The sequence below is a fragment of the Chiloscyllium plagiosum genome, unplaced genomic scaffold (assembly GCF_037043375.1).
Source record: "Chiloscyllium plagiosum isolate Xiang-an unplaced genomic scaffold, Cpla_swu_hap1 HiC_scaffold_47, whole genome shotgun sequence".
NCBI classification, from domain to species: domain Eukaryota; kingdom Metazoa; phylum Chordata; class Chondrichthyes; order Orectolobiformes; family Hemiscylliidae; genus Chiloscyllium; species Chiloscyllium plagiosum.
This window is the reverse complement of record NW_028270185.1, coordinates 13,839,909-13,857,727: the sequence shown is the minus strand read 5'-3', so window position 1 is coordinate 13,857,727 and position 17,819 is coordinate 13,839,909. Positions and strand designations below refer to the sequence as shown.

At 40.6% G+C, this 17,819-nt stretch overlaps 1 protein-coding gene across 1 annotated transcript in view; it reads right to left on the bottom strand.

The window, feature by feature from the left end:
• Positions 1-14,822: 14,822 nt before the first annotated feature.
• The window catches only part of LOC122542860 (cyclin-dependent kinase-like 1), a 60,638-nt gene continuing 57,641 nt past the window's right edge, over positions 14,823-17,819 (bottom strand). The window contains exon 9 of the mRNA XM_043680961.2: positions 14,823-16,860. Coding sequence (XP_043536896.1) covers positions 16,759-16,860 — 102 coding nt within the window. The 3' untranslated portion in view covers positions 14,823-16,758. The remainder of the gene's footprint in view (positions 16,861-17,819) is intronic.

The window sequence follows — 17,819 nt, the reverse complement described above, 5'->3', positions numbered from 1 at the left end:
ACACTTCTGGCTTCTGAAGGTACAAAGCCAACACACCTGGTCATCCCATTATATCAGGCAATGGGAACCAGTGTGAGTACCTCTCTGGCTATGTTGAGAGATCTTGAAACCCATTGTATAACGAACCGCCAGCTTCTGTTGTGACACTACAGACTTCTTACACAAACTCAGCATGCACAGACCAGTTAAACTTCGTCATAATGGACGTTTTGGAACTCTACAATAGCATCCCTCACCTCATCGACATCACTGCGAAAACCTCAGTACTCAACACAAACAACTGCCAATTCCTAGATGCTAACCTATAACTCATCAGCTTCATCCTCGACCACAACATCTTCACCTTCGACAACCAGGTCTTCATTCAGACACACAGAACAGACATTGGGACCATATTTGTATCCCAATATGCCAGTATTTTCATGCACAAGTTAAGCAAAACTATTCGCTGCACAGGACCTCCAACCAGTACTGTACACTAGATATACTTTGTACGCATGGCAAGGAATCGCTGAAACAACTACATGACAATATCAACAAGTTTCATCCCACCATCAGACTTACCATAGACTACTCTTCAGAATCAGTCTCATTCTTGGACAATGCATCTCCATCAAGGGAGTTCACCTGGCAAAGGAGCAGCGCTCTGAAAGCTTGTGATTTCAAATAAATCTGTTGGACTATAACCTGGTGTTGTGTGAATTCTGACTTCATATTTCAGGTTCACTGCTTAATGTTGAAAATATATGCGTTCAGAGGGTGAAGCTGTCTCAAAAACTGTGAAGCATGGAAAGTTAAATCACAGGGCAAAGACTGAATCTGTGAGGAGCTGCACCTTCAACCACAGATTCTGTCTGTCCACAACATGCAGTTCTTCTCAGGACAGAATCTGCAATTGAAGCTGCAGCAAGGGTGTGAGACTTGGAGTGGAATTGTTTTTCCAAACACTGGAAAAGCTATTTCATAGAACAACTGTTAGGGTAAAAACAACTGAGATTTTGGGCCCGGACTACTTTTAAAAAACTGTTTACCGTTGTTCTTTTCCACTAGATTCACTGTATTGACAGTAATGACAGCTCATCACACAACCAAGTTATCAACAGCGAGCATGCTATTATCCAGGTAGGAATTTGTGTTATCCAAATAGTATTCCCTTGGCCTGTTTTGTGAACCAGTGAAGCAGCTCTCATATTTCAGAGGAAATTTATATTTCATGCTCCTGGTGTAGGATTTGGGAGGAGAAAGTGTGGACTGCAGATGCTGGAGATCAGAACTGAATATGTGTTGCTGGAAAAGCAATTTCCTGGGGACCAGTAGGATTTGGGAGCCAGGAATGATTACTGCATGTGGAGGTAGAGCAATCTTTGTAATGTGTGTTGGTCTGAAATTCCTAAAATATACCCTGTTTTTCTTTTTATTAATTTATTAAGATGACAGAAAATTGAATCTGATGTATGGAAGCATATCATTTCCATGACATACTGACAATTTGTTTTGGTTTCATGAATTTTGTGGGCTTTCTGACTTTTTAAAATTGTTTATGAATGAGACTGTTCCCTTTAAGATATTATGAATGGCATATAAGACTGTTTACTTTTCCTCTTCTGCCTCATGGTAATGAGGCAAATTGTGATAATTCTGATTGTGCTGAGATGTTCAAAATCAAACATGGAATGATGACTTGTGCAAGATCACAATGCATTCACCCAATGTTCCATCCGCAACCTCTCTCTGAACTTCTCCACTCTTTTACTTAGAGTCATAGAGTTATGCAGCACAGAAACAGATCCTTCAGTCTAACTTGCCCAGGCTGTCCAGATATCCTAACTGGCCTAATCTCGTTTGCCAGCATTTGGCCCATTTCCCTCTAAACCCTTCCTATTCATGTACCCATCCAGGTGCCTTTTAAATGTTGTAATTGTACCAACCTCCACCACTTCATCTGGCAGCTCATTCCATACATGCACCACTCTCTACATGAAAAAGTTGCTCCTTAGGCCCCTTTTAAATTATGCCCTCTGGTTTCAGACTCCTCTACTCTGTGGTTAAAGACCTTGGCTTTTCATTCTATCCATGTCCAGCACAATTTTATAAACCTCCATAAGGTAACCCCTCAGCCTCTGACGCTTCAGGCAAAACAGCCCCAACCTATTCAGCCTCTCCCTATAACTCAAATCCTCCAACCCTGGCAATATCCTTGTAAATCATTTCTGAACCCTTTCAAATTTCACACCATCTTTCCTATAAGAGGGAGATTAGAATTGCTATTCCAAAAGTGGCCTTACCAATGTACAGCTGCAACATGACTTCCCAATTCCTATACTCAACGTACTGACCAATAAAGGCAAGCATACCAAATGCCACCTTCACTATCTTGTCTCCCTGAGACTCCACTTTCAAGGAACTATGAATCTGCACTCCAAGATCTTTGTTTAGCAACACTCCCCAGGATCTTACCATTACGTGTACAAGTGCTGCTCTCAAACCTTCTAACCTGACAATACCCTTGTAAATCTCTTCTGAACTCTTTCAAGTTTAATGTCTTGTGCTTCTCTCTGTGATAATGTCCTTTAGGATGGTTGAAGAACATGTCAAAATGCAGCCAGTTCGATCCAATAATGCCACTATCTTTGATTTTAATGAGAACGTTCAGCATACAGAAGATATTGATGATTATTCCTAAAAGTTCCAATTCAACTAAAAAAGAAAAATTCTTTTAATTAATGGCATTATTCTAATAGTTGGATACATAATTGGTTTTGGAATATTTGTGTCTCCAGGTGGTGTCCCAAACCAGTGTGGCTCCCATAGTCTTTCCCTGAAGACTGTTGGCTTTTTCCCACTATTTGGAGCCCTCTACTATGCTGAACTGGGTACAACTAATGCAACAATCTGGTGCAGGCTATGCATACCTTTTGGAATTATTTGGTAGTTTAGTTGCCTTCTTTAAACTTTGGACGTCCATACTTATTTTTGAGCCCAGTACACAAGCCCTTATCGCTACCACCTTCAGCAGCTACCTGTGTAATCCACCTTCTTAAAGTATATGACACCATATTTGCCAGAATGCCGACTTGCAACTGTTTGCATCAGTAAATGTAGTGTTACCATTTTCCTAACAATATAATATGCATTTTTAATTGCAATTAGAAGTTAAATGCTTATTTAAAATATCAATTATCATGTATAGTAAATAAAATAACACCGGTTTTCTTATTGACAGGCTCTTGGCTCTACTCAGCAGAGCAATGAATGCTATACTGAGTCATGGGAGTATCACACTAATTTTAAGGTTAACCTTAAACTTCTACTGGCTTAACAATTTCTGGAATTTTTAACATGAAGTGGAGAAATTAAAAATTAATATTCAGGGCCAGTGAGACAATTTACTTATAATAGCATAATGCATCATTAAAGTTGTATTTCATTCAACAATATGTAACTTTTTGTGGAGTCTTCTTTGAACAGTCCGTGATTTTTAATTGACTTTCACCAGCATCCCTTTGAAAGAATAGGGAATTGTTGGCAGCATTGTCTGGATTACTCTAATTAATTGTGCATGTGCAAAACCAGACATTTCTGCTAGTTTGACAAAAATTATGATAAAGAAAATCTAGCCATTGAGATTAAAATGAAACAAGAAAAGAATGCTTGTGATAATTGTAAGCCTCAAAATGCAATAGAATACAAAGCAATTTGAACACAAGATTAGGGCAACGCTGGCTGGACAGCATTTATTACCCATCCCTACTTGCCCTTGAATGTAGTGATCAAGTGCCTTCCTGAACTGTTGCAGTCATTTGCTGCAGGTAGACCTACAATGCCATTGGTAGGGAGCTCCAGGATTTTAACCAAGAGACACTGAAAGAGCAATGATTATATTTCCAAATCTGGATGGTGAGTGGCTTTCTGGGTAACCTGCAGATACCAATGTTCCCATGTATCAGCTGTCCTTGTCTTTTTAAATGTTAACAGTTATGGTTTCAAAGGTGCTGTCTAAGCAGCCTTGGTGAATTTCTGCAATGTGTCTTGTAGCCAGTACACACTGCTGATCCAGAATATCTGTGGCAGAGACACTATGTTCATGGATATGGTGCCAGTCAATTGGGCGACATTGTCCTAGATGATATCAAGCTTCTTGATTGTCGTCGGCAATGCACTCATCCAGGCAAGTGGAGGAAATATTCCATCATTCTCTTTATGTCTTGTAGATAGTGGACTTGCTTTGAGCTGATGAAGGGCTTCTTGCTCCTCGGATGTTACCTGACCTGCTGTGCTTTTCCAGCACCACACTCTGTTTGAGGAGTCAGGTGGTGAGTTATTAACTGCAATATTCCTAGCCTCTGACATAGGAGAAAGTGAGGACTGCAGATGCTGGAGACCAGAGTTGAAAAATGTGGTGCTGGAAAAACACAGCAGGCCAGGCAGCATCCGAGGAGCAAGAGAATCAACGTTTCGGGCACAAGTCCTGAAGAAGGGCTTATGCCCGAAACGTCGATTCTCCTACTTCTCGGATGCTGCCTGGCCTGCTGTGTTTTTCCAGCACCACATTTTTCAACTCTAGCCTCTGACATACTCTTAAAGCCACAGTGGTTGACGATAACCCAAGAGTATTGATAGCAGGAGAATTCATTGATGGTAATGCCACTGATCTGCCTGAATTGCTGTGCTCTTCCAGCACCACTGATCCAGAATGCCACTGAATGTCAAGGGTAGATTCTGCCTTGTTGGAGATGATCATTGCCTGACGCTTGTTTAGTGTGATTGCCATATGTCAGCTCAAACCAGGATATTGTCCAGATCTTGCTGCATTTGGCACTGACTGCTTCAGTATTTGAGGATTCATAAATTATGCTGAATATTTGCAATCATGAGTGAACATCCCTACTTCTGACCTGATGATGGAAGGAGGATCATTGAAGACACAGCTGAAGATGATTGAGTCTAGGAGATTAGGAACTTGAGGAATTCTGCAGAGATGTCCTGGAGCTGAGATGACTGATCTCCAACAACCACAATCACCTTCCTTTCTGGCAGGTATGATTTTAATCAGCTGGGAGTTTCCTCCCAATTCTCGTTGAATTCAGTTTTGCTAGAGCTTCTTGATACCACACTTTGTTAATGGGACCTTGATGTCAAGAGCAGTGACTCTCACCTCACTTCTGAAATTCAACTCTTTTGTCCATCTTTGGACCTGGATGGGTATATAAATAGAGAGGGTTTGGAGGGATATGGGCCAAATGCTGGCATGTAGGACTAGGTTAGGTTGGGATATCTGATCGTCATGGATGAGTTGGGCTGAAGGGTCTGTTTCTATGTTGTATGACTCTTGAGTTTAACAACATCTTTCCAAAAGCAGAGAGATCAGAATTGAATGCAATATTTTAAAAGTGGCCTAACCAATGTTCTGTACAGCTGCAACATCTCAACTCCTATACTCAATGCACTGATCAATGAAGGCAAGTATACCAAATACCTTCTTCACCATCCTGACAATTACTCTACCTATATCTGAATGTAGAATTAAAGCAGAAATATGTCGCAGGCCAATTTTTGATACTTTTTAAATACGTTTGTTAAGTAAGCCTCTCAGCCTATTTTTACCAAGGGAGGAGAACCAGCCCTTCCTTAATATGAGTACACGGCTTTTGCTGGCATCATCCTTGCAAATCTTCTCTCCATCCTCTGTAGTGCCCCAACCTTAAGAGTACAACTTTCAGGTCTCTATGTGATAAGTATAGTTTAACCAAGTAGAAAGAAGTGGAGGTTTAGGGAGGGAATTTAAGAGCTTTATGCATAAAAAATATCAAAAGTTGGAGCTCTGCATGCAGCTAGGAGAAAGTGAGGACTGCAGATGCTGAAGATCAGAGCTTAAAAATGTGTTGCTGGAAAAGCGCAGCAGGTCAGGCAGCATCAAAGGAACAGGAGAATCGACGTTTCGGGCATAAGCCCTTATGCCTGAAACGTCGATTCTCCTGTTCCTTAGATGCTGCCTGACCTACTGAACTTTTCCAGTAACACATTTTTAAGCTCTGCATGCAGCCACTTTGTACTTTTATCCAATGGTTATTTTAAGCCTCTAGCGACCATTTGAGATATCAGTCACATTCAGGGACTGACATGCTACAAAGTTCAGTTGCAAGCATCCTATGTAGGCAAAAACAACCTTGGTTATCAAATCAACTGAAGTGTTGCTGGTCAATGATAAGCCACCATCCCCACCCCCACCCTCCCATCCTATGAAGCTGGGAGAGGGGAAATTCAGAAATGTCATTCTCACTTCAGAGTTTCTGATAGAAGGTCGTTACTGAAGTGGTTGAAGATTTTTGGGCCAAGGACAATACAGTACTGAAAAACTCCTACACAGATGTCCTGGGGTGAGATTAATTACTTTAATCAAACACAGCCAACTTCCTTTGTGCTTGATATAAATCTAAACAATTTTAAAAAATTTATTCACAGGATGAGGGTATTGCTGGCTAGGCAGCATTTATTGCCCATTCCCAATAGCCCAGATTTAAGAGTCATTGCTGAGAGTCTGGAGTCACATGTAGGCTAGACCAGGTAAGGATGGCAGTTACCTCCAGAAAGGACATTAATAAACCAAATGCATTTTTCTGACGATCAACAATGGATTCATGGTCATCATTAAATCCTTCCTTCCAGACATTTTATTGAATTCAATTCAAATTCCACCACCTGCTGTGGCGGGATTCAAACCTGAATCCCCAGAACATTATCTGGGTCTTTGGATTAATAGCCCAGTAGTAATACCTTTAGGCCATCACCTCCCTCATACAGAGATCTTCCCACTATTCCTGCTGACTTGTATTTTCAAGGTTCCCTTGATGCAAAAGGCAGTCGCTGTCAGGTTAGATCACATGGAATACAGGGAGAACTAGCCATTTGGATACAACATTGGCTCAAATGTAAGAGACAGCGGATGGTGGTGGACGATTGCTTTTCGGACTGTAGGCCTGTGACCAGCGGTGTGCTGCAAGGATTGGTGCTGGGTCCATTGCTTTTTGTCATTATTTATATCCCAATCATTTATATTAAAGTAGAACTGGTTAGTAAATTTGCAGATGACACCAAAATTAGTGGTGTAGTGGACAGCAAAGAAGGTTACTGCAGACTAAAACAGGACTTTGATCAGATGGGCTGATGGGCCAAGGAGTGGCGGATAGAGCTTAATATAGATAAATATCCGGTGCTACATTTTGGTAGGGTAAATCAGGGGGTAGGACTTATCCACTTAATGGTAAGGTCTTGGAGAGTGTTGTCAAATAAAGAGTCCTTGGGGTGCAGGTTCATAGTACTTTGAAAGTGGAGTCACAGGTAGACAGGGTAGTGAAGAGACCTTGAAGTACAGGTTCATAGTACCTTGAAAGTGGAATCGCAGGTAGACAGGGTAGTGAAAAGACCTTGAAGTACAGGTTCATAGTACCTTGAAAGTGGAGTCGCAGGTAGACAGGGTACACGACTTTATTGGTCAATGCATTAAGTATGGGAGTTGAGACATCATGTTGCAGCTGTACAGGACATCGGTTAGGCCACTTAAGGAATATGCATTCAGTTCTGGTTTCCTGTCACAGGAATGATGTTGTTAAACTTGAAACAATTTACAAGGATGTTACAGAGTTGGAGAGTTTGAGCTATAGGGAGAGGCTGAATAGGCTGGAACTATTTTCCCTGGAGTGTCGGAGACTGTGGGATGACCTTCTAGAGGTCTATAAAATCATGAACGCATGGATAGAGTGAAGGTCTTTTTCCAAGGGTAGAGAAGTCCAGCACTAGAAGGCATACGTTTAAAGTGACAGGGGAAAGATTTAAAAAGGGCCTAAGGGGCATCGTTTTCACAGAGGTTGGTGTGTGTGTGTGTGTGTGTGTGTGTGGAAGAGCTGCCAAAGTGGTGGAGACTAGAACATTTACTAGGTATCTGGTTAGGTACATGAATAGGAAGAGTTTAGAGAGATATGGGCAAAATGTTGGCAAGTGGGACTAGATTAATTTTAGATATCTAATCGGCATGGACGAGGTGGACTGAAGGTCTGTTTCCGTGCCGTATGTTTCTACGACTCTATCTCTGGGGTCAGCTCTTTTATCTTTGTTTAGATTAAGATTGTAATGAGGTCAGGAGCTGAGTGGCCCCAAGAGCACAACCTTAGCATCAAAAGTAGGTTGTGCAACTGCCACTTGATCACACTGTCACAGCCCACCTTTAGTCACCTTACTGAAAAATGCTGATAATTTGACATAGACAATTTTTTTAAAAAGTTGCAAAACCCTCTTTTTGCACAATAATGTTTGATAATAATAAAAATACAAAAGAGGCAACGGAATCTGTAAAAAAAAAAGCGCTGTTAACCAAAGTTGCTCCTATAAACTGACAGAACAAGTTACACTCATGGAAGGACTTTTCTAAAGACAAGATGTGTGTACATGCACCCAATAGTTTCACACAACAAAATTCTCAAGTGTCCCTGGTTGCTTCCTCCTCAAGCATAACTGGATTTTTAATCTGAATGAGAACAGACTCATAATTAGCAAAGAATTAAAAATGAGTGGTTTCCTAAGTAATTTAAACAGCATCTAATGAAGTATGTACAAAAACGGGAATGAGGTTGGGAGCAGTCATAAATATTTGTTCATGCAACACAATAATTCTGTACACCTATTCAAAAGCATGGTGACTGCAATGATCTTTGAACAGAGAAATAAGAAAAGCATAACATGTTAACGTGTGCACTCACCTGTTCTTTAGATTACTGTTTCATGCACATTAAGCTTACAGAATGATTCACTGCTTAAATATGCCATGACTGGTTCTGGTTCTGGTTGCCCAGTGATATTATGGATATTATAAATTGGAGAAGGTTCCGAAAAGATTTCCAAGATGTTACTGGGACAGGAGAGTTTGAGTTATAAGGAGAGGCTGAGACTTCATTCATTAGAGTGTAGGAGTTTGAGGGGTGACCTTACAGAGGTTTATAAAATCATGAGGGGCGTTGATGAGATGAATAGCAAAGGTCTTTTCCCTAGGGTAGGGAAATTCAAAATGTTTTTAAGGTGAGAGGAGAAAGATTTAAAAGGGACCTGCAGGTGGATCGTGTGTGAAATGAACTGCTAGAGAAAGTGGTAGATACAGGTATGGTTGCAACATTTGAAAAATATTTGGACAGGTACACGAATAGGAAAAGTTTAGAGGGATATAGGCCACATGCTGGTAATGAGACTAGTTTGGTTTGGGAAACTTGGTTGGCATTGTGTTGCTGTGGTTCCTTTTAGCAAGGTTATATTGTCCTTGGTGTTTTCTGAGTGATTGTAAACGCAGAGGTTCCTGGATGTCTGGTTTGTATGGGTTTTAGTGCCAATTTGATTATGGCTAACAGATATTGCTTCTGGCAAAAGGCTTTCAAGTTTTAAAAAACATTGTACAACGAAAGGGGAGTTGCCAGTTCTCTCAACTCAGCTTTTCTTTGGTTTGGTTTTGGTTTGGATTTAGCAATTTTGGTTTTAGTATTTTTGGAACTGCTGGTTATTGTTAGCTGGGAATTCAAAAAGAAACAGCAACATAGAAGAAGGAGTTCCATGCTGAATCTCTCTGCCATTTCTCTCTCCTGTAAGAACCTGTATCTGATTTTGCCTTTTTGCCAAGGGTGTTTATGGGCACTATTGCAAGAATTTGGAATGGCATCATTAAGTTGGGATAGTCTGTTGGGTTTTTGGATAGGTTAAGTTATTCTCTGTTCTGTTTTCTTTTGTTTGTGTTTCATTCGGTACTCTGAATAAATTCTATTTGTTTAAAACTAAGGGGTTTTGACCAGCTGCATCACTCCTGGAATATCCACTTTACACCTGAAAAGCTAGGATCTGGGCTACCTTCTTGAAATGTTTTGAGGGGGGTCTGGCCTGGTCTATAACAGCATGGACAAGTTGGACTGAAGGGTCCGTTTCCATGCTGTAAGACTCTGACTCTGAGTACACTGGAAATCATGCACTACCATGCTTGGGGTTGTCACAAATGTGAAATGATTTATTCAAACTATCTAAAGTCCACAATTTATCTGAGTGATGGATCCATGTTAAAAGAAAACAATCATCTATGCTTATGTGTTTTTATACAAGAAAACAGCTATTTATTGTTTTAATCAATTCCAGAAAAGAAATACAAGCTTATAACTTATAATTCTCTGTAACAAACTCGATCCCTTTTTCAAATATTCCGTATACATACAAGCAGACACACAGAGTCAGGTCAAAACACTAATAATATGGGTTTGGGAAAGAACAAAGAAAAATTCAGTGAAGCCCAGTCCTAGCACCAGTCTGGAGTACAGGCATCAGAGAGATGTTTTTCTTCTTCTCTGGTTCTTTTCAAATCTTTGATAAGGACACAAAATTGTGAACATGTCAGTTCTCAATCTTTCATTCGCCAGTTGGGAATTGGCCGTTTCAACATCTTTGAAGGTGATTTCCTATTTCAGGAAGCGAATTTGCAGAGAGTAGCTAGCTGCTTGGGAATTTATTTTATTTCTCCACTCTCAAAGAACAAGATAAATATTTTGTCCTTCACAGAGTAGATATTTCAGCTGTATTGTCTAAACACAAAGCTGTAGCCATTTGGCCAGTAATTTCTTAGTTGGTTCCTATGCTGAACATTCTTGAACACACAACTGGTCAGTTGAAAAACGAATCAAAAGTTCATCACTGGGCTTAACTACCCGGAATACACATCCAATAACTCGTTTTTAAAAAAATGGAATGTCTTCCACAATATCTTTTGTTTAAAGCAGTTCTTTACCCCATTTTTAAGTCCAGAGCCCAAAAAGAATGGTCTTACAACTAACTTCCTAATCCAGGACAGATATTGTAAACATTTAGTTGTATATTCGCATGTGGCTGTCTGTTCTTTTTTGAGTTTTACCATTTAAGAATATTTTACCTGTGCTGGGGCTTTGATGATAGAGTGACCATCAAGAAAGACTTGCATTTAGACAGCATCTTTCGCAGCTTTAGAATATCCAAGTCACTTTACAACAAAAATAATATTGAAGTACATTTACTGCTGTGAGTTAGAATATAATCAAAAATCAAACTACATCAGGTTTTGGACATATACAGCTTATCTACACAGCAAATTCCCAGAAACAATGTAATAGCGAATAGATATGCTGGCGATTGTGGTTGAGGTTGAGGGCTAAATATTGCCTTGGTCATTATGGAGAACAGTTGCAGCATGGGATCTTTCTCTGACATATGACTGAGGGCAAATAGGGCCTTAATTTGACTTGCATCTGAAAGATTACACCTCTGAGAGTGCAGCATTCCTTCACAGTGTGATTTAAAACCTACACTTTTCTGAATCAAAAATAGGCACATTACCTAAGCTACAATTTAGACATTTTTAACTGTAAATTCGGCAAAGAGGGCCGGATTGCAAGGTGTGAACGTGTTCTTGAATAAAATTAGTGAGCTTTGTTCTTTTGTTACATTACAACTTTTAATCAAACAAAAGATGGTTCTTAGATTGGTCATTGAAGGGGGCACTGGGCACACTCTGATTTCAATGCTAAGTGCCTTTCTTCTGCCACATTTACAGGCACTCGAACTGTTAACCTGCTGCGTGACTCCTGGATTCCCCAGTTTTGTTTCAGATTTCCAGCATCAACTCTCTTTTGATACATTATCAATCATTGTCCACCTTCTGATGAAAGTAACTGCAGTAACATCCAACAGCCTTATGGTGTCAGTGGTAAGCTTGCAATGGCTCTGCTGCTCAGCAGTCACCAAAAGGAAGTCTTAGCACTTTCCATAATGGCCAATGGAATAAGTGCCCGTTCAGTCTTTTTTTAAACCCCTACTAAGGTGATTCCTTAACCGTTCCCTTATTAATTAGCAGGAAAGGTTAATCGTTTCTAGCACTAAACCAGAGGAAAAGAATGGAATTGGGATGAAACATTTTTCGTAGGATGTGGGCATTGCTGGCTAGGACAGTATTTACTGTCTATCCCTAATTACCCAGACGGCAGTTGAGAGGCAATCACATTGCTGTGCGTCTGGAGTCACATGTATACCAAACCAAGCAAGGATGAGAACTTCCTTCTCTAAAAGGACATATTAGCAAACCAGATGGGGTTTCCCTGAAAATCAATAATTCATGGTAATCAAACTCATGGTGGGATTCAAACCCAGATTCCCAGAACATTACCTGAGCATCTGGTTTAACAGTCTAGTGATAATACCACTAGGCCATTGCGTCCCCGCTTAAGCCCAAATGATCTCTGTAGTTCAAGGAGACTCTTGCACATAAAACAAAATTGAAGAAATAGATATAGTATTTAGAATCTTCCTGGGCCCTCCAGGGCTGGGATTTTGATGTATGTAAATATTTTTAATTTAGATATAACACACCGTGTGGGCGGCACGGTGGCACAGTGGTTAGCACTGCTGCCTCACAGCGCCAGAGACCCGGGTTCAATTCCCGCCTCAGGCGACTGACTGTGTGGACTTCGCACATTCTCCCCGTGTCTGTGTGGGTTTCCTCCGGGTGCTCCGGTTTCCTCCCACAGTCCAAAGATGTGCAGGCCAGGTGAATTGGCCATGCTAAATTGCCCGTAGTGTTAGGTAAGGGGTAAAGGTAGGGGTATGGGTGGGTTGCGCTTCGGCGGGGCGGTGTGGACTTGTTGGGCCGAAGGGCCTGTTTCCACACTGTAAGTAATCTAAAAAAACCTTTGTAGCCGGTGGGACTTGAACAGGGCCTTGTGGCTCAGAGATGGGACACTACCAATGAGCCATTCTTTTGACAAAGAAACCTTAGTCACTAGTTGTCTCCAGGAGGAGCAGGAGTAAGGATTACCTGGGAGAGGATCCACCCAATTTGAGACACATGACATCCAAGATTAGATCAGCCAGGTTTCAAGATCAGCCATTCACATGTTCACAAAATAGGTTGGATCCAGCTTCACAAAGCCATCAGTCACCTGTTTGGTTGAAGGCTCACAATTCATCAACAATCCATGTAGCATATCAATGATATAATGCAGTATATGTGGGAGAGGGAACTTGTCAAATATGCTTCATCTCAAAAAACCTGCTGTGACTGAGTGATAATTACTTTTTTACCTTTATCTGGGAAGAATATACTAATGACTCATTAGGACCTCCTACTCCTCTCTGCTTTATTATTAAAGATATATTAGATATGGCTGAGGGATAGGTCTTTGTCAAAAGGTGTGTATTCACGAACATAGAGCATTACAGTGCAGTACAGGCCCTTTGGCCCTCGATGTTGTGCCAACCTGTGGAACCAATCTGAAGCTATCTATCCTACACTATTACATATTAATTCGTATATTTATCCAATGACTATTTAAATGCCCTTAAAGTTGGCGAGTCTACTGCAGTTGCAGACAGGGTGTTCCACACCCCTACTACTCTAAGTAAAGAAACTACTTCTGACATCTGTCCTATATCTATTACCCCTCAATGTAAAACTATGTCCCCTTGTGCCAGCCATCACTGAGGAAAAAGGCTCTCACTGTCCACCCTAACCCTCTGATTATCTTATATGTGGCAATTAAGTCACCTCTCAACTTTCTTCTAAAGAAAACAGCCTCAAGTCCCTCAGCCTTTCCTTATAAGACCTTCCCTCTATACCAGGTAAAATCCTAGTAAATCTCCTCTGCACCCTTTCCAAAGCTTCCACATCCTTCTTACTATGCGGTGACCAGAACTGTACACAATACTCCAAGTGCAGCCACACCACAGTTTTGTACAGCTGCAACATAACCTCGTGGCTCCGAAACTCAATCCCTCTACCAATAAAAACTAACATACCAAATGTCTTCTTAACAATCCTATCAATCTTCACCAGCCATGTTGATGCATCCTGTTTATCAGCAACTTGGATTATTGGTCAGTACTAGACTACACAGCAATGACTTGCAAAAGGGAATTGAATATGTACTTAAACGAAAAAGAGAAGAAAAACACATGCAGGACTGCAGGGAGTAGATCTGATTGAATAACGTTACCCAAAAGCCATCTACCATCTGCCTCAGATTGCAGGGATCCTTGACCCTCTTATCAATGTGGTATGCTGCTCCCCAGTTTAGGAATCATGCAAACACCCAAATTCATGCACACCCAGAATTCAGAAGCTTCCTCACATTCTCTTGCACCAAAGATTTTACTTTTACTTATGTGGGATTTAATGTTTTCGTCTGAAATCAAGGAGACTGCTGCATTCTAAATGCCGAGTCTCCAGGACTATACAACAGGAGTTAGAGCTCCCAACTCAGGATAGATGTATTTCTGGAGATTTAAATCATATGACCCCCACATCCAACTGCCCTACCCAGTCAAACAGTCGTTTTTCCATCTCAGCGAAAAGAAAGTGTTCAATGTAAACTGTTTAAAAAATGTAAACAATGTTTCTTTTAGATTTTTCATGGTAGTGTCCAGCAATCTCTGGAGATGCCAAGATGATCCTAGAAGATTGACAACTATAATAATAAAGAACAGTGAACAGTGAATAATCCAATCAAGAAGTTCAGCTTTCACAGTGTCAGAGTGTACGATTGGGTAAAGAGAAATAGTTTAAAAAAATTCAATTCCTTAATTGTTTCACAGTTTTGAAATGTGAGGTACTTGCACAGTTACTGGCATGTCTCTTGTTACCAAGGTACTGGCCATTGGCAAGGTGCAGTTTTAGAGGTTACTGAGAGATGCTGTCACCTCCTAACATCTGTTTATAACATGTTATGATGTACAGAACTCTCCCTTAATGTTAAATAAGGAGACAGACTGAATGAACATGATTGTAAGATAAAGTGTTTTATAAACTGTATTTATACATTCCTTTTCAAAACCTCAATGCCCTAAAGTGCTTAACAATCAAATAAGTACTTTTAAAATGTAGTCTCTATCATAATATAGGAAACATGGCATACATTTACACACAGCATGATCTCTCACTTGTGGCAAGCAAATCAAACAGTTGTACTAGATGAGGAGTGAGGGTCCATCTTCCCACTCACTAACAGGAATGAAGTGTGGAACCTTGCCCTGGACAAAGGCTGTTTCTTTTATATGCATAATTCCAATCTCAGTGGAATACATTATTAAATAAACCAGGAGCTACAATGAAGCTCAAGCTCCAGAGTAACCCTCAGTCATTTTGAACACAACAAATAATCTAAGCCAGTAGAACCAATGACATTCATTTAATGTCTAATCTATCCCACAATTTTCTTTGTCCTTGTTGGATCAGTGGCCCAGGAGTCACTCAACAGTTGAATGATGGTGGAGATGAGTTTAGGTTTAGGTTCTTATTTAATGGGGAAGTCAAGATTGAAGGGTCTTAACCCAACCTTGTCCTGTTTTGTAACCATCTAGATCTAACTGCCTCTTTATTGTTTTATTGGTCTGTTGCTTGGCAGCAGGCCTAAGGAATTGTGCCAGTTGCCAAATGAAGCTACACTCTGCTTCCATATAAACAAACAGTCTCAGTAAGAAAATATGCTTCTTCAAAGCACTGTGCTTGAAAGCCAGCAGTTGCAAGGGAAATGTAATCCTTATTTGCTGTCCCAAAGATCAATGATTTGCCATCAACATCTTCCCTGTCCCACACTTCAATATCACTTCTCCAGCTGCGAAGGATTTTGCATTAATTCCTAACCACTTGAGGTCCCCACTTTAGGAAATTAGGTTAGTTTCATCTCATTGATCTCTTCAGTGTTCAAATGAGACACAATGTCTAATATTGGACAAAAATGATGTGTGTGAATAGAATGAATAACTACTGTACATTTCAAATCATTATAGCTGTCACTTGTAGAAATAAACAGCCATATAATAGGATATTATCCAGATTTAAATTCTGGTTGGAGAAATAGGTTTCAATTCAAATCCTGCAATGAAGGAGTTGAAACCACATCTGTCATCCATGCAAACCCAGCAGAGACAGAATGTACCTGGGATATTCTGGAAGTTGAATAGATGCTCAGGCTTCAGACAAGAGAGAAAGGTGACCCCTCCCATGGCATGTACTCACAGATTATGTGCATACATTAATGACATTATTCTGGAGACAACTATTGTTTTGGTTGTCTTAAAATCATACAGAGGATGTAAGAATGTAAGGCACTTATTGTCCGTAAAAGCTTACTTCCTTCTGTTATGATTTTTGGTCACAATTTTCAGCCAACATTTCCCAATGTGAATTGCTATGTCAATATTTCTTGTTCAATTTTGCTGTGGGAACAGTCACTGTAATGGTAGGTTCTGGCCAATAGGTGGCATGTGTTTCTGAAGTGTCAACTCCTCAATCGACTAGAAAACTACCACTGTGGATTTACTGGCCAATAAAAATAATTTGCAAACCAGCATAATGTACAAATGACTGCATATCTCAGGTATCTTCATATATTTAAGAGAACCTGGCTGATGGGTATTATTATTTACTGGACAGTCTCCACCAAACATTGCAATATTAGCATGGGCCTGTCGCATTACTTGATAGAACTGGCATTCATGTGGGGGCTGGACCCCCTGCACAAATATGGTGCCAAATTAAGAACACAAGTCCCTGTCCAGCCCAAAACCCCTCCTTAAACCCCTATCTATTGAATGGCCCGGTCCCTGTAAATGCAGTGTGGGTTTGGAAGTATTCCGTCAGGGGTTCCACTTGTTGGGGAAGTTGTGGAAGTGCAGGTGGGTGTTTGGCTGGGTTCGCTGGCTTTTGCTGCCATATAGTCAGATGTTGGGCAAGTGATGGTCATTCTTGTGCCGGTGATACTTCTTGGGCTCAGGTGCTGGTGAGATGTTGCTGCTCGTTAGTTGAGGCAGGTACTGGAGCTGGAATAGCAGAAAAATAAACAATGAGAAGCTGCGATCTCACACTCAATTCTGCTCTTCTCATTTCAGTGAGCTATATGGTGTTGACTGGGGCTCAGAATGCATGGAAATGGTGGGCAAATTCTCCCCTGAAATCTCCCACTTACCAGGGAAAATTTAATTAGGGGGGTGGGGTGGGGAATGTTTATTAGGGAAGAGGTAAATAGACATAACTAGACAGCAGGTACCAAGTTCACATCATATACTTTCAAAGTACTAGTTGCTAACTTACATCAAGAACTTGTGCTTATGTAAATCCTATGTTACTGAGGAAATTAAAGCTTTTCTTATGTGTTGTGATTTTAAGTTTAATGGAGCAGTGATAGTTATTGAAAATATTGAGGAATTCTCCAACTGCCTCTGTGAGAATCTAAATCCTCTGTATATCAACTCAAATGCAGTAGGTATTGTCACTAAATCTAACCATGATGTGGAGGTGGCTGATGTTGGACTGGGGTGGACAAGGTCAGAGGTTACCCAGCAGGTTTATTTGAAATGACAAGGTTTCGGAGCGCTGTTCCCTTCATGAGGGGAATTCACCTGATGAAGGGATAGCACTACAAAAGTTTGTGATTTCTGATAAATCTGTTGGACTATAACCTGGTGTCGTGTGACTTCTGACCTTGTTACTAATTGCCTGCACCACTGATTGAATGAGATAGAGACTGACAAAAGGAGCCCCTGAAAACCAAAATGTTATCTCCAAAAAAATCTCAAGATTAGCCTGAGGAATAAATTTATTGAGCCCTGGTTTTGTAATGCATTGCAGTCCAGCCTCCTCACATGCACCATTTTTGTAGCAAGAGGCTCAGAGTGTGATGTAAAGCAGAAATGTTAACTCGTTTCTGATTCCAAATGCACCAAGATCCATCTTCCATGTTTTCAGCTGAAGTAGACTAACTTAGTACAGCTCAGTAATG